Source organism: Seriola lalandi, unplaced genomic scaffold (assembly GCF_002814215.2).
Source record: "Seriola lalandi dorsalis isolate HSWRI2012SDOR001 ecotype SW California unplaced genomic scaffold, Sedor1 jcf7180002054393, whole genome shotgun sequence".
NCBI classification, from domain to species: domain Eukaryota; kingdom Metazoa; phylum Chordata; class Actinopteri; order Carangiformes; family Carangidae; genus Seriola; species Seriola lalandi.
Window position 1 is genome coordinate 309,747 of NW_019524946.1, and position 24,249 is coordinate 333,995.

At 39.9% G+C, this 24,249-nt stretch overlaps 1 protein-coding gene across 12 annotated transcripts in view; it reads right to left on the minus strand.

The window, feature by feature from the left end:
* Positions 1–24,249, minus strand: part of slmapa (sarcolemma associated protein a) — a 53,469-nt gene that overhangs the window by 25,487 nt on the left and 3,733 nt on the right. For 11 of the 12 annotated variants that reach the window (XM_023409457.2, XM_087174909.1, XM_023409453.2 and 8 more), the window contains exons 2-4: positions 9,262–9,409; positions 7,787–7,859; positions 13–49 (exon numbers count right to left, since the gene is read on the minus strand). In XM_023409457.2, the coding sequence (XP_023265225.1) occupies positions 13–49; positions 7,787–7,859; positions 9,262–9,409 (258 nt within the window). Of the gene's footprint in view, positions 1–12; positions 50–4,844; positions 5,108–7,786; positions 7,860–9,261; positions 9,410–24,249 lie in introns of those variants that run through there. The other variant, XM_023409458.2, reaches the window with a different exon arrangement.

Here is a 24,249-nt window from a genome sequence, read left to right on the forward strand (position 1 = left end):
TTCTGTTCTTACCTTGTCTACAGGTAGTGGTAACGGAGCCTGGATGACACTGAAAGAGGATGAGAGAGGGGAGAAAACATTTTGTCACCATGGAAACAGCAAGGAAGGAAGACACATGGAGTAACCACAGCGACAGGATGAAAAAAAAAAGAAAAGAAAAAAAAACCACGGTTCTTGAAGGTCTTGTGCCGCTCATTTTTCACCTCCTCGTTAATCAAAAACCTCATCGCAACAAAGTCGTGTGCACAACAGCTGACGTGAAATATCAAACCTCAACTCATACAGCGCTTTGATGACCTATAAAATCTTACACACACACACACACACACACACACACACAGGAAGATCTTTTTAAAAACAGTTCAACTGCAGCCTCAAAAGTAATGTTTTTTGCTATTTTGTCCATCCCTTGTATAATTTCAAAAAAAGATGCTGTGGTGGACGCACACAGAGAGGAACCACTGACTGAACACGCTTCAGGCTGGAGGGTCAGTCCAGCAGGTAAACACTGCAGTGGCTGTCAAGTGTGTTAAATCAGTGTGTAGTGGTTTGTGGTGTAGAAGTGACTCAAGCCGAAGCACAGTCAGTGAATCATTGAGTAGGACAGGAATCCCTTCCTTAAAGCCCAATTAAAGTTAGTGAGGGATGTGACCGTTCACTCATGCGGAGCAGCTTGAGGTCAGTTTTCAGAGATGCAGAATGAGCCTGTAGTCAGCCATACAACGACAAGTCACACAGCACCTCCGTTTAGACTGCTCAGCTAATCACAACAACGTGCAGAAGTGTCAATGAGGGCCCAAGAGCACATCTGCAAACAGTCAGTGATATGAGCTGCTGCTGTCCTCACTGGAAGGTGTGGTGCAGAGCTCGTGTGGAGGCAAAATGTAGTGTAGGTCTACGACACTAACATGTGCGAGGCAGCAGGAACAGTGCCAGGAAATATGACAAACAAAAGACTGAGCTTAGCAAAGACCACGGTCAATTACCCTCACGCAGAGAAGGTGGTAAGAACGAGCTGATAATGTAGCTAGATGGTGATTTAAAAACCAGACTACACTGATTTAATATTCAAGAACAAATTAAAAAGAAAAAGATATGAATCCACATGTGAGTCTTATGTTCACACACAACTAAAGCACCACTAGATTCCAGCGGCATTGTGGGGAAAACTGGCCACCATCAGTTCCTGCCCTGCAGTAACATAACATCTGCCATTTTGTAGAGATACTGTATCTCAGAACGCCACAAGGTCACACAGGTTTGTCTGAGCGAGGGTGAAAATAATCCAGAATTTACCTGGAAACAGTCAGACTACAGGAATGAAGGTAAACTTGACTGTGGGCAAAGTGTAGCCTGACACTGTTAATGAATAACTACCAACAAGGAGAGGAGGGGACTCCAACAACTATGTGGAAGTAACACAACCGTCTCTCAGTAAGTTAATTGATTTGATTCTTGATGATTCAGTTACATCTGATAATAACAATGTTGTGTAAACTGCTTCTCAGAATTTATCCTGGGGACTTTCTTCTACATTCAACAAGTGAACAACACTGTTGTTTCCTGGAATATAAAAATAATCAATAATCAATGAATGAATGAACAAGAAAATGAATTGTTTATTGCAGCTCTAAACTTTTTTTAGTACAGTACACAGGCAAAACATGCCAATATTCAACTAAATGACCAGACAAGGTTGTTTAGGTTGTGCAATTAGACATTTCCCTCTCACTATATTCTACATGACTGCTACGACTGCAGTCTGAAACATATTTCTTCATGTATGCAAATACAAATAAACCAAAAGCATTACCATGAGTAAAAGAAAAGGATTCTCAGGTAAACTTTATTACTACATTACTTACCAATTTCCTCATTAATAAGGTCTTTACTCGCAAAGACATTCCTGAAGTTTTAATGATGCAACCAGATTTAGTAAATCGCGAGTGCAGCTGGCAGTTACTAAATACTTAGAGAAGATTTCTCACACACACACACACACACACACACACACACACACACACACACACACTTACAAACAGCTGGTACAGCCCAATCCTGACTATAATCTCATGTAATGTTTCTTCTTGAGGGACAGAACAAGAGAGAAATCAGCTCGATTGAAGGTAAAGTCGAGCAAAAGGTAAAAATGCTTGCTAGTACTAAACAATGGCAGTTGTTATTAATCTGAAAAGGCAGAGGTGTCGACAGAATGAAGGCATGGGGTGGGAAGAGTACCTTCATTAGAGCTTTCTGTTTAGTACTTGAGGCCAAAGTGTAGGTGAGTGAATTGGATAAGATACTTTAAAAGGACGCACCATCCATTTAAAGAGACTTTAGCATCAACAGAGCAGGTTTCTGCTGCTGCTCCTTCAATGTGACAAACAACTTCATCCATCACAGTAAACGTCAGAGACTTAACGTTTGATCTTGATTTCACTGTGCCGAATTAAGTGTTTTCATATCAGAACTACATTACATTGAGCTCTGGTGCCTGTCCTCAGGAAATACTCCTATAATAATCCTCCAAAAATGTTATAAAAAAAATAACTTCACTGGCACAAGAGCTTTTATCTAGTTTTATCTAGTCTTCTTAATAAGTATCTGTGACAGCAATTATTTCCAACTACATTTCAAGTCTACTACATCAAGTTAAATAAATAAAGATTCTAACATCAGTATTCTTACCAAAGGGCTTATTACAAACTGCACAAACAGAGAGAAACTGGTTGTAATTCTGAAGTGCACACGTGAAGAACTTTCTGTCATCTGTTTTAGTGGCATTTCCATTTGTTTTTTCCAGGGCTCACTTTAAAATAATATATTTACATTGCATCCCAACAGTGAAGCACTTATTATATTTATTTTTCACCTTCTTTCTCATTGCTGGTGGTGGGACTAGCTGAGGAGGACTCCTCTAGGTCCAACAGTTTGTCTCTGCTACATCCATTAAGTCACAGCAGTCTGTCACGCTTTAATTTTCATCACCACAGCAAATCACTGTGAATAATGTTGTTTATTTATCACTCCTGCCAGCAGAAGTTCTGCCACCTAAACAGTATCATCACAGGAGCTGGCTAACTGCTCATCATTAGATTAGATTTTATTTATTTTGCCAGTTCATGAATCAAGCTTAACCTGTGGCACGGGGCTTCACGTAACTTGAACTTGTGAGACTTTTTCATTAAAAAAGGTCAACAGTGGGAGCTACAGGTTTAAAACTCTACTCACAACACACCTGGCCCTGGTCCCGCCGCAGACCCATGTTGCCAGAAAGGTTTTGGTATGTGAGCGAATCAAAGAAAAAAGATGGAGCCAGACACAGGATGTGGTGAAACCTCCACAGCAGGTGTTTTCAGCAGATTCTGTCTACATGAAGTAATTCACTAATTTTCAGTCATCATCAAACACTGACTGCAGAGACCAGACAAGCTCTGCTCCAAAATAACATTTTAAAAAGGTGGAAAACATCCACAGCATAACATGACCTAAATTCACAGCTCTTCAACTATGGCGCACACACACACACACACACACACACACACACACACACACACACACACACACACACACACACACACAGCAGCTGGTCCACAGGAATCAGTCATCCACATCAGATCTAGCTGAGTGTGTTTTGCATGCAGTCCAGCAGACACTGATGATGGAAAACACTGGCAGTAGTTTCCATCTGCGGCCTGCTCACATATTTTTACCACTAAATAGGTTTAACAATCACACCACAATTCAGACCTCAAACATTTCAAACTGTCCATACAGCTCGGCATCAAACCTCAATGCTCGTTTGGCACTGACCAAAATATGTCTTTAGCACCAATTATCAAAAAACTGTCAAGTACCGAGCTGGCATCAAGTATCTCGTCAGAATTGTTCTCGTCCTCACTTTGATTCCTTTGATTGACAACTTTCTGATTTAAATGAAAATGTTGACAATTTTATACCATTTTACTTTGATAAAGCTGTTGTTCTCTTCTGCTTGTTTTAGACGACATTAAAACTGTTTTGTTTTTTGTTTTTTTTGTTTAAAAGAAAAAAACGAGTTTTGCAGTAAGAGATTCCCAAAAGTTTCATTATGGCACCAACACTAGAGCTGAAAGCATCGGATCAGTGGATCAACTTTCTATACATTAGCTGCTTTTCTCTGTTATTTCACTGTTGCATCGGTGTAAATTGAATATCTTTGGATGCTGATGTGTGATTGGCACTTTCCCCGTTTCCTGGAATGTTTTCAGTCTAAACAATTGAGTGATGAAGTGTAAAAACAAATCGACAAATAATGAAATCAATGATTGTAATTAAAAAACATTTGTTGTAGCTCAGTTTATACAAAAACTCAGGTACCGCAAAATATCAAAGGACACCTAGGCCTCAGTCCTGCAGGACAACTGGACCAGTTAATGAAGAGACATGGACCGGTCCTGGAGAACCTCCTTACTACCTAGACACAGATTTATACACAAAGATTGACCTGAGTTTAAAACAAGAGAGTAAAGGATGCTTTCCTCACAGCTGCTGCTTCAGGTTTGGCGACTTTTTTTTTTTTTTTACCTCACAGAGTGAATAACAAAACCATAAGTCATCTGAGCAAAACCACAAGAAATCTGTTCTGTGCTGGGCCGTCAACCACTTTACACTTCCAGCTTCATTTTACGACGGGATGTAAATCACTCACACAGACACTGTTACCAGTTCGAGCTTCAAACTGTGATACTACACAAACTTCAGGTCATCACAGTGTTTAGCTGTAAGGTTCTGTAAACATTCAGCAGCATGTTGCAGCCTGAACGGGAGCATCTGAGTCTAAAAAGCTGTTTAAGAGACATTACCTGTCAGGTCTTCTCCCTGTGTGTGTGAGCTGGTGATTTGTCACAGGACAAAGGTCACTGTTCGGCCTCTATCTCAGCCTGATTCAGCTACTTCTGTGGGAAAATGAACCCTTCCGCTTCTTGCTTCATTTTCTCTTCTTGTTTCAGACCAAGCAGCTCATTCCTCTCTGCTTCCACAGTGTGAGTAAAGTCATCCCATAACACCAACTTTCTTTCCTTCTACTCTTTCCTCCTCCCACTTCTCTGAGGAAAACAGCTGATTTTTCTTCCTTTAACTTGTGCAAGTTACTGTAGCTCCACCCCTCCTGGCACTCAGTGTGAGGAAACGAACTCTCCTCTCTGCTGTAGCTCTAATTGTTGACTACCTTTATGATCTGTGGGGCACTAAAGTTACGCTAGATAAGTAACCCAGTGCTGCATGAGCGGGTGACTGTTATCATCTTACTAAATCTCATCGATTATAACAATCAATAAATCTCATAAACAAGTTGACAGTCAAAAGCTCCACTCACCTAAGAGAGAGCAATGGTCCTGAACATGAAATATCCACCTGGCGACAAGTGTGTGTGTGTGTGTGTGTGTGTGTGAGTGTGTGTGAGTGCGTGGGTCTTTCAAGGAAATATGGCAGGTGATAACAGACTGATAAGGGACACAAAGGAGAGGTGTTGTCATGAACGAAACTGCGACTGGAGACAAAAAGTCGTTAAACCAGAAACATTTTTAATTATTTTAAAATTATATTTTTACCTGGTGGAATTTTTTTTTTACATTGATAAAACAAGTTCCATGTTTCCTGTTCAAAAGCTGGAAGTGTGAGACAGTATTTAAAACAGCAGTTAGAGCTTTAATTTAAATGGAAATGGATGTTTTTGTGTAGTTCTCCTCTGTGTGTGTCACCACTGACTCCACACTGATTCACGGGCAGAAAAGCTGCTGCTGTACATTTTCAAACTTTTCTGGCCACACAGTGATCTCACAGCAGGTGTTTTGCATTAGAGGAAAACAAAATAGTATGGGTGTGTTCACAGTATTTTTTTTTTTTTTTTTTTTAAATCTGCCACTGCCTGTTTTACATAAAGTCTGTTGGATGTGGGTGCAGACAGCTCAGACTGCAGCTATTTAAAAGTTGAAAAAGGTTTCACTTTTCAGTATGTTTTAAAAGCAAAAAGGTGAATTAATCAAACTATTCCTGTGAATTTTCAGCTTCACACCTACAGTTCTCAGCAAAGAGAACGACTGAGTCAAGGTTTTGAAGGACACAGATTTTGTCTACTGTATAAATATACTGTAGGTGTTTTACTCACACACAGGGGGTAACTGTATAAAGCCGTATTTGGCCAACGTCCAGATGGCTAATCCTATCACCAGGGAGCACAAACATTCTTCAGCTATTAATAAATCTGTCTAACCCAGCTTCACATCACTCTCCAGCTGAACTTTATTAGGGAGACTGAGCTGCACAGACTTAAATACCATGATAAGTAAATCTCTACTTGATTCATGAAAATGTAATTTCACCAAAATTTGACCTGGTGGAGAAAGTAATATGTGGAATTTGTGATGATGGGTGGCATGTGAGTCTAACATGGTGCAACTTCCTCTACACTGATCCAACTGGGAACAATTTTTATTCTTTAAATTCATATTGAAATAAAAAAATATCGATATCATCATATAAGAAAAATAATAAAATGCCATATTTGAGCCAATATTATTTGTGCACTCCTGAGACATCAGTTAGTAGAAATATTTGAATTTGAATTTCCAATCTGTTTGGGTAACTGTGAGGAAGGACCAATGCTGTGATAATGTGTTGGAGGTTTGAGTTAATCTAAGCTAAAGTAAGCGGACACTCTTCCATCTAACCAGCTCACTGCTCACTGTTGCATGTTTTGGGGGCTCAGAATAAGAATGGCGGAAACCCTGATTTAGATTTTGGCCCACAGCTCAGATTCAGCTAGATTCAAACCAGAGACCTTCTGACAACGAGGAGCTTTCCACTCAAGCACCATCAGATAGTTTCAGCGCTTTGCTCCACTAAGCAACGTCTTTACAGAATGATTTCATGTATGATTCAACTCAGGTGAACTGCGTGTTTTTCCTGAAACGTGATTGGATATGAACTCTTCATCGGCCAACACACGGACAGCTGGAGCAGAACAGACCCAAGGGACCGTTTCAGTCTGTATTCATACAGGTCAGGACACTCGTCTGCATTTTCCAGACTGAAAGCTGGACAGCAGGGCAGCAGATGGCACTGCCCACCATGGCACAGTGCCCCACACACACACACACACACACACACACACACACACACACACACACACACACACACACAGGTTCCACATGGTATCTACAGTAGCCAATCACAAACACACATACACACACACACACACAAACACTCACTCACAGGTGGGACTCCCAGTACAGTAGGAAGCTCCATGCTGGGTCAGCTGCTGGTCTTCTACATCCCATTTAACAGTACGCACACACACACACGTTTGTGATCCTATAATATATGAACATATTATCCTTCATTCTCAAACCCTCAGCATGAGCAATGTAAACATCACACCATGACCTGACCAACATCAACAACAGTTTTCAAATTATTATCAAAATGATCAAAAACACAAACTCACACACACACACACCACCCTCGCAGCATGTTAACCCAATGGCTGTCCTCATCAACAACTAGACTGACAATAATTACATTACTATGCAAGCAGAAATTTGGTGTGTGTGAGTGTGTGTGTGTGTGTGTGTGTGTGTGTGTGTGAGAGCAGACAGACGGGCAGTAACGGCATCATTTACAGTAACTATAGAAACATCGAAACATCAATACCTGGTTCACTCTGTCAAATGATAAACAGGAAGGAGCAGTATTAAGTCAGTCTCTCACGATCTAACCACCAGTGTTAACAGATGAGAATGCTTACTCGCTTCGACGGCGTGCCTCCATCCCATCAGGTAGGAAGAGTTTGATTGTTGACACGATGCAGCCATGGGTGACTGGAAACACAAACAGACAACCACCATGTTAATGTCCACATCATGTCACGAGGAGTTTTATAATAAAGCCCTTCATCATCAGTGAACATAGAGACCATGGAGAGAAGTCCTGAACAACACTATCAACAGCATCCCTGTTCACTGACTTGCTCATACACACAGGAGGACACATGGACAGGAGGAGTCGGGATCAAACCTCTTCACCCCGACGATCAATGGCCCACCTGCTTTACCACCTGAGCCACATGCTCCAGCCATCCTCCCTCTCAGAATAGTCTCCCTGGTGCCACAACTACAAGCACATCTTGTTTTTGGCTGAGATAAAATCAAACATGATTTAAAACTGTGGTAGTGTCTCACAATAAAGTTAAGATTCATCTAACAACAGCTCAAACTGGTCATCTTTCCAATCTAAGATAATGATTTGGCAAACCATACTGCTGTGTGTTTACACTTGTTACTTTAATTCATTGGTAAATTTTCCAGGTATCCATTTTAGTTGGTTTATTTCCACACAGTGTAAAAAATCTATTAGTTACTCTCAAGAAACTTGCTTGAGTTGTGTGTAATCCATTATCATTAACGTTACTTCAGTATCAATTTTGGTCAGTTTTGTCAATTAATAGAAGAATAATTGGCAACTATTTTGATAATTGATAACAGCATCTCATATTAGAGATTTCTATTTGACATTTTAGAGATTAAACAATTAATTGAAAAAATACTCCACAGATGAATCAATAATGAAAATAATCACAGCCCTAGTTGTAATGCAATTAAAGTCCAAATTGATGTGAAAGGTCTGCACTGCATGGCGTCAAAAAATTGTGGTATTGTTTATATAAATTAAAGCAGATCTATATTCATTATGATGGATAGCACAACTCAAGCACATTTGAAGTGCATCTCAATTCATTTTCATACTGTTAATGAATGGAAACCAATGGTTCCTCCGAGAAATTCAGCTACATTTATTATATTATATCTAATGTACTTTTGTTTATTTCTATTTATTATTTCTCTTCCATGGTCTTTTTGAAACAGTGATGTTCACACATGAACGTCTCATAGCAGTCTCCTGTGAATGAGGTCCACTGCAGGTTGAATGCGTCTCCAGTATGTAAGTGACATTAGTGGAGCTGAAAATTTGACCTCAATATCTGCTCTCCTCTGTGTGTATGTACATTATGTAGTCTATGACCTATGAAACAATCCCTGTGGTACCTTAAGGGTCAGTCGAGTGTAATTATTTCAGGGTTGTATGAGTGCATTATCAGCTACGAGGCTGGTAGAGCAGGGAAAACCCTTTTTACGTTCTACCTAACCAAAAGTATCTTTCTTTGATTCTTTCCATTCTGCATCTGCGTCCATGTGTGTAAACATATTTCGTTTGTGTACGTACCTTTGCGTGTGTTCTCAGTGACGTCGACACCAAACTGAATGATGTCTCCGGAGAGGACCTCGCAGGGTGGACTCTCCTCCGAGCCGCGACTCAACCTCTGGCTGTTGATGAACGTCCCATTGCTGCTTTTAGTGTCCTGCAGGTAGAACTGACACACAAACACAAACCCGTGAGAATCATCTTAAGAAATCGAGACAAAAATGTCACAACAACAACTGTCAATAACAATTTTCAAACTCTATAGATCATACTAGTGTTTATGCCATGTGACAGCAGCCAGGAGCTGTCATGCCCTGAATGTCACCATCAGCCTGCAGGAAGGAGATGATACACCCTATGATGTAATAATAACAATGGCTTTTCATGATATATTATCATACTAATGACAAGTTAGTTTTTGAGAGGTGTGATGCACTCAGCTGCACACAGGTTAGGGTTTGAAATATAACACTAAACACAAAGTTTTGAACCAAAGTTTTGGACAAACAGAGATTTTGACCTGATAATGGTGCTAGATGAAATGTCAGGTGTCAAGTCAGTCGGCTTCATCCGAGGACCATTTATGTCTGTGTAAAATTTCATGGCAAAGCATCTGGTAGTTGCTGAGCTATTCCACCATAGACCAAAGTGGTGGACGGTCTGACCTATATTGCCATCCTAGCAGCCACACTGCAAAACAAGCTAAAAAAAACCCATTATATTGGTGTTCATCGGGTCTGACATAAAGGGTCTTAGATGACCCAATACATAGGCCAAAATATTTTTTCTCCCTGCCTCCTTTCTGTCCCACAGACAACACGTTTATTAGTGCATCTACCCCTGAACCTCTGGGTTTGTTCCATAGTCTTTAAATAGCCATAGCCTTTCCAGATTTTAGTAACAACTGACTTTTCGATCTATCCTGTCAAAACATGTTTAATAATTGCACAATATGAAGAAATTGCTTTGATTTTTGTTTTCACTGTACTACTGCTCTTGGCTGCCAGTAAAACTGGCAACAATGCTACCTTACAACTATCCAGGGATACACAGTAAATAAAGATGTTTTTGGATGATTTTGATTTTTTTTTTTTTTTTTTTACGTTTTTTTCCTCAAATCAAGGGGTTTTCACACCTTCTTAAACATCAATTTCAATGACTTTTCAAGGACTTTCCAGGCCCAATTCCCTCAAATTCAAAGACCCAGCACAGCATAGTTTGAAACACAGATGAAGGTTAAAACAATAAAACACTTCTCACTTGTGCTGTGTTACAGTGATGACAGACAATGTGGTCTCTTGCCTTCTCTAACACAGCAGAGCAAAACAATATCTTGTATAAGTTGAGCAACAGAGACAGAGACTTATTTATCCGCTGAAGAGCTGAGAGACAGCAGGAGACACATGCAGACAGCAGCATGTAGCGTATTGAACAAATATCAAATGAAGTTTGATTTCTATTTTTGCACAAAATATATAAACCCAAGCACTTTCAATGACCCATGTCAATTTATGTCTATTTACAAAAAACCTTTCAAGGCGTTTTTCTTTCTTCAAAGACCCGTGGGAACCCTGCTTTCACAATGAACTCATCACTACTCTCCTGTCATCAGTACTTAGGGCTGCATGACTGTTCATCATCTAGTCCCGAGGCTACGCTGTAGTTCCACAGCAAAGAGAGATACACAATGAGAGTGGCAACACAGCGAGGTTACACATCATTTAAAGTCACTTAGACACACTCACACAGCATGAACCCTTGAGAATGACAACAACAACCACAACCATAAAACACTAACATCACAAAAACCACATCAACTTTGTTTCATTCACTTATTCAGAAAATACAGACACACAAACAAACAAACACACACACCAGACAGGAAACTGAACATACACATACATCGATCAAAGAAAAGTGTACAAACACGAGGATTAAACATATAAACACGAACCTGACATACAAACACACATAGATCTGATGCAATAAAAATTACAACACAAACACACACACACACACACACACACACACACAGAGTTAGCGTTAGCCTGAGGCCTGTCTGCCTGTCGTTCCAGGAGTTTCACTCATCAGCTCTTAGCTCTCCGTCATGACTGAAAACCACTGTCGATCTACCAGAGACACACAGACTGAAAACTGAGGAGAGGAAGGAGGGACAGAAGGAGGGAAATGCAAAAAAAAAAGAAAAAGAGTGAGAGAGAGAGAGAGAGAGAAAGAGAGAGAGAGAGACAACACTGAGTAGTTGACTTCTCCGTTTATCCGAGTGCAGTGTGCTACAAAAAGCTACCAATTCACAGCTCATGATAGCTATATTCTCACACTCACACACACAAACACACACGTACGCACGCACGCACACACACACACACACACACACACACACCTCCTGTCCCCATGGTAACCTAGAGGCAGGGAGGGAGGGACCTAACTATAGAGCTTTTCACCCAGCAACAACACACACACTATGCGTCATATACCTCACATATGGCTCTCACACACTCACCTATGTGTCTCACACATACATACACAGAAGACATGACATCATCGACCTGTGAGCAGCAGACGGCTGGTTCAGTCTCAGTCCAGTCAAAGTTTGACATGTGGACACTCACAGCATCATGAACAACATTATCACTACAGATGGGTCCTATAACCGGTTCCATTTTGGATCTGATTGGCAGTAAAATACCCAGACTCCATTATTAAACCTTCATTCATGTTTTCTGTGCATTTATGTTTATATATTTCTGTTATATCTCTTCTACCTCTCTCTGACACTACGGGCATTGGTTTAAAAAACAAAAACAAAGGACTGATGGCATATTCAAACAAATGATAATTCAGCTGTTAACAACAAACATGGCAGACAGGCTCAAATGTTCCAAAATCAATGAAACAAAGGCAAAAACGGCAAAATATCCAGGAGGATCCTCACGACAAGCGGGGGAACAACAAGTCCTTTGTTTAAATATCTATCATTCTATCTCCAGCATGTTAAAAATGTTAAAATAAGAACACCATTTTCCCTCGCAGCGAAAGGAAAGATGAGTCAGGACTGGGTTAATGAATGTCACAGAGCAAAGACAAAATATGTGGTGAAAGCCACACAACCCTTCAGGACAATAGAGTCTGTGTGGTTTCTATTAGTGTCAGTGTCATGCTTGTCTGGTAACTGGTCCATGAATTACAAATAAAATTACCAATTGTGTTATCAAAGAGATCAGAAGAAGGTAGAGTCTTGAATATCAAGTTTTATCTTTTGTAATACAAAAAAATAGAAATTGGTTTCTTACTTATCAGATTTTTTCATTTCCCAACAAACTACTCTGAATGAGTCAATAAGGGATTTGAAATTATTCTTATTCAACAAATGGCTTTGGAACTGGATTCAGTCAAATGCTATTGAGCCACATCGCTACCTGGCACAGTAGGTGCAGGCCTCATATCAGCTCTAGATAACTTCAGATAATGAATACATGGTATGCCGGCTGTGGATTTTGCAACTCCCCCAGTTACTAGGAGTTAGGCTATGCGGGTCTGATCTTGTCACACTCTTAGGGCTGAAACTGTTTCCTTAATTGAAAAATCTCTTAATTAGTCCATTGGTTAACAAAATGTCAGAAAATAGTGGAAAATCTCTCCTATCTGTTTCTCTGTCTCACCATTCATCTAAGTGTTTATCTGCTTCAGCCATTAGTGATTAATCTCTATCCTCATTAACAATTATTCAAAAAGCACCTACTGTCTAGACAACCATTGCTTTTTTATTAATTCAGGATGGATGAAAACCAAAATGTTTAAGTTACATTATCCTTACATGGCAATGTGCATTCATTTATAAAGACTGCTGGTGAGTCTGGAAGCTTCTTGCATTAAAAAGGCTCTGAAAATAATTGAGGAACAGGGAGATCATTTTTACAGTCCCAACATTGTCACACAAATGCACCACTTTTCAAACCAATCTAGACTTTCGACAGATTTTCAGCACCACCAGAATTCCTGCGCCACTTCCACCCACTAACAGAACATTTCTCAGGGAAACACTGCATCCCTTTATCCCTCTGTCCTCCTCCTCCCTTTCCCTTTCTCTTTCTCTCTCTCTCTCTCCTCCCTCTCCTCCCTCATTAGTGTCAGCCAAATGAATGCCATGTAATTGTGTTTGGATTTTAATTTGCCCTCAGCCTCCAAAAACATTGGAAACCATCAGTGGGCCGTCAACAGGCACGGCAACCACTTAACCAGTCAGCAGGTCAACACATGACACCAGTTTGGTTGGACGCTACACACACACACACATAAACACACAGATGTGTTAACAGATAGTAGCAGTCAGCTGACAGATAAACTCCAGGCCTGTATTTATCAAGTCACTCAGAATCACTCGTAGGAGTCCCACCGAAAGTTTGACGACTAAAAATACTTCCACCTCAGAGATTATTTCTCTAGCATCCAACATTTACTCTGCAAGAAGAAGTAAGTCTCCTTTAAGAAAAATCTCATTATTTTACTAAAGACAGATCTAAATTAAATGAATGAACACAATTTTTTTCTCATGTTCTTTAAAATGAGAACAGTTCACTTCAACCCTGCGTAGGCTCTTCTGCTGTCCAGCCAGTATCCTTCTTTTTATTCATAATAAATTTAAACCAGTTAAATGTGAATGTAACTTGGTGACAGTAATAATAATGGCAATGTTTTAATGCTGCTGATGGTCCGCTCTCATGGTCTACATCCTCGCATTCGGTGCCATGGATCATTTAGCCCAATGTTAAGGATCATGCATTACTGACCACTTACATGTGTTGATATTATGCTTTTGATTTAGCAGCAACATAGTGACCTTAGAATTAGAAGATGCTAAGTGACATTTTTGTTGAAAATTTGTTATTCACATACCACTGTACTTTGAAAAGTTATTAACATTTTGTATAAGTTCATTTTAGGTTCATCTATTACTGATCCTATAACTTAAAAAAAAAAAAAAGAAACAGTTCCATCTCCAAACTTATTATCTAACTTGGTTCTATAAGGTTCTACATGCAAAGGTAGGTTCTACTCTGTCACTTGACTGGTCTGTGCAAAATTTGACTTTATGAAAACCTAACTGATGATTTTATTACACACCCCTGCACTCTAAAGAAACACTCGTATAAGTAGTAGCGGAAAAATACAAAATTTATGCCCAAGTACTATGAGCCTGCAGAGGTGTGAGTCTGACAGTATCTTCCGATGTTACCATCTTTCTGGTACAAAATGGCCTCGTTGTGTTACCATTCCCTCACCACAAGTCCAGTGGTGAGGTTGCAGATTGCAACCAACTGAAAACCTCTACTCTCACTCCTCTCTTTCCATGCCTGTAGTAGAACCAGCGGGAGCCTTGAGGTAACGTAAAGATGTAAAAGGCCCTCTCTCTAATCTCAACAAGCCAGTGTTGGGCTGGTCCACTCTGGGCTACTGTAGAGATGGTGGTGCAATGTGGCCAGCTCTGCGGAAGAGGACCCGCCCCCTATGTAGATATGAAGGCCTCATTCTAAGCTAATACAAAACATATTTATGAGTATTATATTCCATTTCTGCCAATAGATCCCCCTAAATCCTTGAAGATCAAATAAGCTTAACCCTTCACTTATACTGGAAGCATGATAGGAAGGCGTCTTTTAATGGCCAGTATGAACAATAACAATAATTACAAAAGAAAAAACTATTTCAAAGTGCATGCAGGCATACATGCTTCATTTAATGTATGTTTATGTTATGTTGTTTGTACACATTAAATTACTTGAAATTAAAACAATATGTAAATCTAAAATATCCTACATGCTCACAATAATATACATATAGCAAGAGAGCAGCAGAAGGGATAGCAGGAATTAGGGAACACTGTAAATATGTTTGTGCAAACTGCATTACAACTACAACAAGAAACTGTAGGCAAAGTACTGATGTAGTGCAGACACAATGTACTACAGTGCAATGCCAATATAACTTATGTCTGTACAGAACAAAGATCAAATAAGCATCAAAATTAGAATTTATACCCCAGAGATAAAGTAGAAAGTTAAATGTCAAACAAAGAAAAAGCCATGAAATTTGTGTTAATAATTATTGACAGTACAAGTACGAAAAAGGGATCCTTTGTGGGGCTGGATGTCAAAGGATTGGTCACACCACAGGACTGGAACTGAGGCGTGAGACTCTATTTTTTGTTATTGAATGAATCGGTCACGCTGAAGAAGGCGAGTCATGACTGGGGTGGTAATCTGTTATATTACCACTAGAATGAGGGACAGCAGTATTGTTGACCCATAGAAAGAAAAACACAATGGATGGATGTTGGCTTTCAAAAGTTTCATAATGACCGTTGAAACTAGGGATGTCTCGACCAAGCTTTTTTGGCCCTGGTCCCGAATCAAGTCCTTTAATACCGGGTATCTGCTGATACAGAGTCCAGTCTGATACTTAAGGTGCATTTCCACAGTCAGAAACTTTCCCCCAGGAAACTAGAACCTTTGAAGGAACTCGATTCCCTTACCTGTGTTTCCACCGGAGGAATCAGTGTCTAAATAAACTTCCAGGGAGATAGTTTTACCCCAAGAAAAGTCCATTGTGTGGTAGTTTCGAAGGAAACTTGCAGCTCTGAATGGTGCTGATACGTAAAGTATGCTGGTGTTTTCAGCAGTTTTGATAGCAGTTGTACAGATAGTAGTAGTAGGTCGTAGTAGTAGTAATAGTAGTAAAGGTCCCCCAGGTTAGGACACAAACTGTGAATGGTTTGCCTTTATATTGGTAGCACCTTTATATTTACATTGAAATAATAGCCGTAACCTACTCAATGTTACACGCCCCGGTTTTTCACGAGCTATATGATGCAAATAATGAAAGTTCTGGCTCAGAAATATAACATTCATAATTACTGGTATGATATAAATGAAAGATTAAATGGGAAAATGCAGCTACAGAAACGCTCAGTCCATTACGATTATAAAGAGTGGAGTTTCTTCCCTCACAAATCATTTTTGGCGTAGCACAGACACCAGCTTGCAGAGAGCACACAAGCCAGACAACAGACAAGTTTCTTTTTGGCCAGCCTTCCAGTTACTCACAGAATTAACATTAATTAGCAATAGCTGAATGTACACTGCTCTTTAATGATAATTTGCATTGGAGCTTAGCAAATCCACCCAAATAATTTTTCATTTACACACTGTAATTTGCAGCTATATGCTCAGAATGTAGAGCCCACTGGTGTAAAGTAGAGCAGCTGAGCAGGAAAACACAGCAGAATAAAGACAGTCTTGGATTTTGATCAGGACATCGAGTTCAAACATAGTGGAACAATTTTTGGACAGTACTACAGTGCTCGCATGACATTTTGTAACTTCCACACAAACCAGCCAGAGCAAGAAGTTTTGTGGTGAAAGAACTGTTTAGTGCAACTTGCCAGTGACATATTTAGTGCAACTTGCCATTAGCCGTCTTGTTCTCTCATGCTAAGTGAGATTCTTATTCAAAGTTAACTTGGAGTCGTTTTAAACAGGATGACAACATGTAAAACTGGCAGAGCATTTATAGGTTACAGTGCGTGTCTGAAAGAGGCTGTAGATGGAGAGAGCGGGAGAGTTAGTTGATCCCAGTGTGTCGGTGCAGAGAGCCAGCTGACTGAAGCCTGGACTCCTTCCACCATTTCCAAAAGAGGCGGTTTGCTGCTACTGGCAAACAGAAAGAGGGTTTTATCAGTCAGCATGTGACAATATTCCTGCAGAGTGTGTGTTTCCTTGATAGGTGAGTATTAGTGCCTGAGTGTTTCGGGTACAGATTTTAGCTTCCTATTTTCAGCTTTGCCTCTGTAGTGGTCTACAGAGGGCTGATTAATCATTTAAGTAATGAATAAAACAAAAATGTCAAACATTTTCTGAATACAACTGCTCAAATATCAGGATTTACTTTCCCTGCTTATAACATTGTAAAGAAAAAGAGAGTAAGATGGTAGTTACATTTTGGATTGTTAGATGGACAAAACTGGACATCTGAAGGGATCATAGAGTATTTTTCAAAATTATACATCTACATTTTTTTTATTTTTGACTCAATGCAAGAGAGCCAAGTCTCTCCTGTGTCAAAAATCTCAATTGTTTTTAAAATCAAGTAGCTAACATATAGTGTTTTCTAGTTCTTCTTAGTATCCAAAGTCTTATGTTCAAATAAGATACTGTCACTTTACTCATGCTTTATCATTTAATTTAATGGTATTTGTTTCAGTTACATTTTTTATGAAACTCTTTATGCAATGAAGACAAGTTTGCAGCAATAGTCAAGATAAATCAATTACTTAATACACTGAGGTGTCATTTAATAAATATTAAATCATGTTTTAATAAATGATGCAGATGTTTGAGTCTCCTCACAGTTTAATTTGTTGAAAAATATCTCATTGGCTGTAACTTCAACAGAGGACTTCTGAAACTACTGCAGAGTCTGGACAGGTGAGTTTGCTGTAACTGAGTTAACCTCAGCCTAAACCACATCAGGATTTAGCATCATGTGTTCTGGTGGCTGGTGGTGACTTCTAACAATATGCTCATGTTTGAGGAAGTGTTGAAGAGCCGGAGACTCAGGATGAGTTGTTTCACCAGACAATAGAACCCCAACTGGTTCATCCGTCATCTTGAGTTTATTCTGGTCAAAGTGAACAGCTAGCATGTTAATTTGTATGGCTTGGTGATGTCAATCTTCCAAACACTAAAGTATTCACAAGATAGTTTCACTATTTTTGAAGCCAAAAATATATGTATATATAGAGCTCTGCATACTGTTGGGTGTAGAATAGACTGATACAACAGATATATAATTATTAAATGGGATTTCACGCCCCTGCATTCTAAAGAAACATTCCTTCTCACAGCTTGCATCATGTATGAACAAGTTATAAAACCTGACCCCGCATGTTCAGGTATCAAGTTCAAGATAGTAAAACTTAGTGCCATTATGTCACAACCAACCTTGATCAGTGCATCATTTCATGCTGCATTTATTGGTTGGTTAGTAGATGTAGGCTGTAGCAGCAGTCATCATAAATTTCTGACAATGTCTGAAATTAATTTTGTCCCTGAATGTGACAATAACCATCATTGAACAGACCACAGAGCTACGACCAAACATATCGCAGCCCATTATCGCAGTGTATACCCGCCAACATAGGATGAAAAGTGGGAGGAAGACAAGTGTGTAACTAACTAATAGGCAAACCCTGACCTTCAATACACTGTGATGGCTCATCTAAATGGTGCCTAAACCTTTTGCATAATACTGATTATATCTTTAACTGAAGTACTGATATCTCAACCTCAAAAATCTGCTCCAATTCTTTGCCTTCTGTCCTCCATAGCGCTGGGTCATGAACCACAATACTGTTGACCTCACTACAAGTCAGAGGAAACAGGACATTTAGCAAAAGAACATACGCAAAACACATGTAAAACAAACATATGTAAATTGGTTGTCTGTGCTAGTTTCACAAATGTAATAAATGTCACTTCCAGTTCCAATGCTCCATCATGGCGTCCTGATGCAGTGTCTGGATGCAGAATTCCTATCACTGAATACAAACGTGCACAATGCCAAAGCTGAGTATGCCAGGGTTCATTGCCTGCCAACAGTGTCTTATTCCTTCACACTCACACACTCAGATATAAAGAGAGTTATAGAGCTGTGTCCGGTTTGTATAACAGCGTTCCTGTGCTGTGTTGGTATTCAAACTAAGGCCATTACCATGCTGTAGAATACTGACACCAGAAAACAGCTCTGCTCTGCTGTCAGCACTGCTCTTCGCCAGCAGCCTGGTTGACTGACTGATTAGCTCTCTGCTCATCTTTATCACAAACCAACTACCCAACTGTGCACAAACAGACTAAAAATTCTGGTGAATGATGCTGTATTAAAACAGCACCCTTGTTAAGTGATCAACTGGCTGGTCCCTCGAATGTGTAGTGCGGGTTGGGATGGCAGTGTATTTTCAACACATTTCAACTGTCTGTGTTTTCATGTATGCTATAATTATTCAGAGATTTTGGCCCTGAGTCAATGCCAAAAACATGGTAACACCTGGGTCTGAGAGCTACGCAAATCACAATTCTAGTCATGCAGCTATAACCTCATTCATTCATTCTCCTTAATTTTATGCTCAATGACTGACACCGACTGTTAGGGGGCGCTCACAGTTCAGCAGTCACTAAAGGTAAGGAGTGGAGAATCAGTTCTCCATTTCAGAGTATATCCAGCCCCACCTGAGGCCTAGAGCATTGTAATGACACATCTACTGTCGGGCGTGAGTGTTTGTGTTTGTATGTTCTCATAACCTAAAAACAAAACTGACAATAACAATCTTTCACCCAGCCTGAACATCTATACGATGAGACGTCCTGGTAAAAAAACAGTGCTGTTGCGACAAGATTGTAACACCCAGGTCTAATGAACACACAAATCGCCCAGTAAGGCCTTAAATCTACTTACTGACCTCAATAAACAATTACGATTAGAACTTCAACTCTATTGCCATTGTACAGAGTAAAGGTACAAAGCCAACAATGTGCAAATAAAAAGCAGGTAGGATTAAGTACTACAGAAAAGGTTATGCAATATTTTACAATAGGTACAGTGTGTATGTACAGTTGTGCAATGTAGTTAACTGTTTATATGCAGAGGTGAATGGCTGGAGTATGGGGAACAGAGAGTGCTTACATATATGGTCTTATGTACAGCAGTGATCTGAACAGCGGGGGTGGAGTGGTTCAGTCTGTGCAAAATTAAAAAGCGATGCTAATTTGCACTGTAATGTTATTGTATAGCCATACTACTACATAAGTGAGGCTGTAAAGTGCATTACACACAAGGAACTGAAATTGTTATATAAAATAGATAATACTTAGATTCACGTATTCTTGTCGAGTTTTTCCTTAGGGTGGCCCCAGAGCGAAGGACATGTTATTACCAAAATCTACGGGTTTATCCTCCAAAGATCAAATGTAAGTATACACAGAGACTGTCTGAAAATGTGAGCTGTTATCCCCATTTTCAATTGATATCACGTCTTCCCCGCTCTGTAACGGCCAGCTTTTCACTCTGCCTTCCAGTGTGGATGGATCAGGTATAAACACTTTTGATTTATAACTGGGGTCGTCTTACAAACCAGCTCTAACAGACCATAAATCGGCCATTAGTCAACGCGATGACATGCTAAATATTAGCAACATCAACACTTGTTAGCATCACTGAAACCTACCACCCCCCCCAGCTTGAATCACACACAAACGTCTTTCCCAGTTCCTTTAGTTTTCATTAGCTTGATGAACTTTTATTTAGTTTGTAAGCCCATGATTTGACAGTTTGGAAAGCTATGATATCACAGTTTTACTTACAGTGCACTTATTCCCATCAATGGAATTACAGCCTCTGTGATGGATATTTTAAGTAGACAGGTTCAGTCTTTATGTTGTCATTATAAGTTTTTATTTCATTTTAGTTAAAAAAGGTTTGAAATTAGCAACAGTCCGAGAGCTAAATACAATACATAACTGACCATGGAACCTTTATGAAGTTTAAAAAAAAAAAAAAAAACAAGAAAGTAAAAAAAAAAGGAAAAGTTTTATTTTTATCTGGCAAGAGGCATATTCCCTAAGTGAAGGCCAGTACAAGCTTCTACTTGCTAACTGGAATTTACACCTGTTTAAGTCATGAGGTTTCAAGCTGATAAGGATTTTAAATCATACATTCATAGTACGATTACAGTCTGGGCTTCCCCAGCATTCTTTCACTTCTCAGAGAGCTGACCAAACATGATGCTGGCCTGAAGAGAAATGCTGCAGTTCTTGATGTGAGATATTGCATTGAAGCACATACTGTAGGCCGCCAGCAGGGAAACATGCCGGACAAGAGAGGACAAATTTAGCTCCAACGCACCAGCGCTGATGCAGCAGTATGAACACATGCTAGCACAATACTAACAGAAATAATGCAAGAAGCTGGACAATTAAATTCACCTCCCAACTAGCAGCTCTTAACCAGCTGGTATCAAAAAACTCATCAGTCACATGCTTCACCAAAATCAGAATTTGAGTAGCAGCTAAAATTAACTGATACTCTATTTACTTTTCCATGTTCAGCATCAGGGCTGTGACTGTATGCGGAATTACCAGCGGGGTTCTGACATGTTACAACTATGCCCGCTAGAGGGATAAACCTGGTCTGATCCGGTCAACTGGCACGTGTTGAGGTTCAGTGTACGCTCACTGGATGAATGAATGACTGGCTGGATAACTCTAAGTGATACAGCTGTATTACAGAGATCTCCACTGAGTCCTAAATCTGGTTTAATCTGCTACGTATCTGCCTGAGCACACTACCAACTGACTGACAGACTTCTGAGTAGCTTACTGACAGGCTGGTTGGTTTAATGACAGTTAATGACAGCAACACAACCGCCCTGTCTCGGCTCTATGGATGCTTCTTGGATAGCATTTCTAGGTGGGAAGTTGTAACACTATCATAATAGGCTACTTTCACATCACACAAGTTGACTGGTCATAACAAGAAAAGCACAGGTGTCACATTAATGATGGCTCGATTCAATTAAGTCCCCCAATGAGTCATGCACTCATGACCTTGGAACTGCTAAAACTTACATGAAATGCAATCTTTATCAATTTTTTTAAATCAACCAGTTGTTTTCCTACAAGTACATGTCAAAATCAAAACGATTTATAAGAGCTGGACAGTACTGCTGCCATTACTGCACTGACAGCAAACATACACTCCTAAGTATTAAGTCTGGGGTGTCACGCTACAGTTTTTTTACTGTCAAAAAATCCATGAAAAGACCAAAACCAACAACATGCTGTTTCTCAATACCTCTCAACAGTTCACAAATATGTCGTTTCATGTTTTAAAAAGCCTTAGTAATTTCTTAAAGCAGCTGGCTGTATAGTTTGTAGCAAACATTGCTCAAACAGGAGGCAACAGTGCATTTGTTAGGGACTATTTTCAGCAGGGTATTAATACACATTTGGTGCTCTAGTGTGTATTTCCAGCAGCAGGATGGTGTATGTGGAATTGAGTCAAAATAACCGTGTGTGTGTGTGTGTGTGGTAATGAAGGAGCATGTCACCCAGTGCATCAGTGTGGCTCTTTTGTCAGTGCTACTGACAGTCCGTACCATAAAAGTACTGAAATTCAACACCCAGCCCTAATTATGATCAGGCAGGATGTGTGTGTGTCTGCCGCAACAGTGAGGGAGAAGTACTTTGCATTCAACATCTCCACGTTGAGAATGTTATCCAAACCAAACTCAGGGGCGTTAAGAAACAGTTTACATCCAACATTGGCAACATTTTGGGCCACTAGCACGGTTGTATAGTTTTTTATATTGTTTTCATGGAATGTAAACAAGCTTCAGCTGTTCTTGATGTATGGTGGCTGTAGTTGCTGCAGTAATGATAAACAGAAAGCACTATATATTGAAAATATGTAGTGATGGAGTCTCGTATTATATCATATACACAATGTAATCACAACATCGTTAATCACATTTCAATCTGAGGACATTTTTTTTTTAAGTTACTGAGGAAGGAAGAAGAAAGCAACCGTAAATGACACAGCACTGACATCTCATCTCACTGTTGGGGTATTTTACTGAGTAACTGTCTGACTGATCCCCTGGTTGGACTGATGGCTGTCTGACTGGCTGGTCTCTCAGCTCCTTTAGCACAGTGGTTCCCAAACTGACATCCCAGGACCTCCAGGGTTAAGAGACAAGCAGCTGGGTCTGATCTGACCTTCCTGTGATGGCTGCTGCTTAAATAAGAACACACATAATTATTTTCTCTCAAAGACCCCTCTAGATATTCATCCCAACAGCTGTGCTCATGTCAATTAGTACATCCCTCCTTCACAGTAGTCAGTGTCAAGGCAACAGTCCCAGCAGGAGGCCATGACATCAGATGGCTACAGTGCATAACATGTAATTACAGTGTTACAGGTCTCAATCCTTAATCACATTTCAGTCTGGCTGCAAAACAATAAAACTGACCAAATGTAAAAGCCATGATGTCACCATGTTGTGATTTTTCCGGCAGCTCCAGTGGAGTCAGAGAAATGAACAAGTTTCAGTGATCTAAAATACAAGATCCATCAGTCCCTCAGAAGCAAAGAGTGAGGCGTCCTTGTCTCTGTCTTCCAGTCTCAAAGTAGAAGTAAACCCTGCTCTGATGTACAGAATGATAACATCAATAATAAAGCAATCTGCTGGATCACTGAGCCGACTGATTGGTTCATCAATCACAGGATGCAACCAATCACACCTGTTCCTCTCCGGTGCAAGCTTATCCCACAAAGACAAGATGGAGGGGCAAACTGCTGAGCATCAAAGCCGCCGGAATGACAAAGTGTCAATATGTGCTGTATTTTACAACAGCTTACAATGACATTTTACCTTTTTCTACGTGTGGTTCCTGAGTTGTATTCCATTCACACGCTCTCAAGCACAATGCAGAACAGTACAGATGAAAGCAACAAACTTGCATCAAACCGTTTCAAAATCATACTGTAAAGTGAAACTGTTGGCTGGTTTTGAACAAAAGTAAACTGCAGACTCATGTGACAAACATCTTACTGCAAGAGGAACCTACAGTTATGAGGTATTGGTTATGCAACCCAGGTCTATGTGCTTAATTCCTGTCTGTGTGTGTGTGTGTGTGTGTGTGCGTGTGTGTGTGTGTGTGTGTGTGTGTGTGTGTGTGTCTGAAAAAGTGAACACTGAGGCATTGCCTTCTCACAGTGTAGCCATAATTTCCAACATTTCAATGCAGTATATTTTGTATTTGTTGTACTGTTATGTTATTTGTACTAACCCTGTTTCCCACACACGTTCCCAGGTAAATACAAGTATGATATAAAAAATTTTTTTATCATTATCTGTACATTAAAATTACCTTGTAGTTT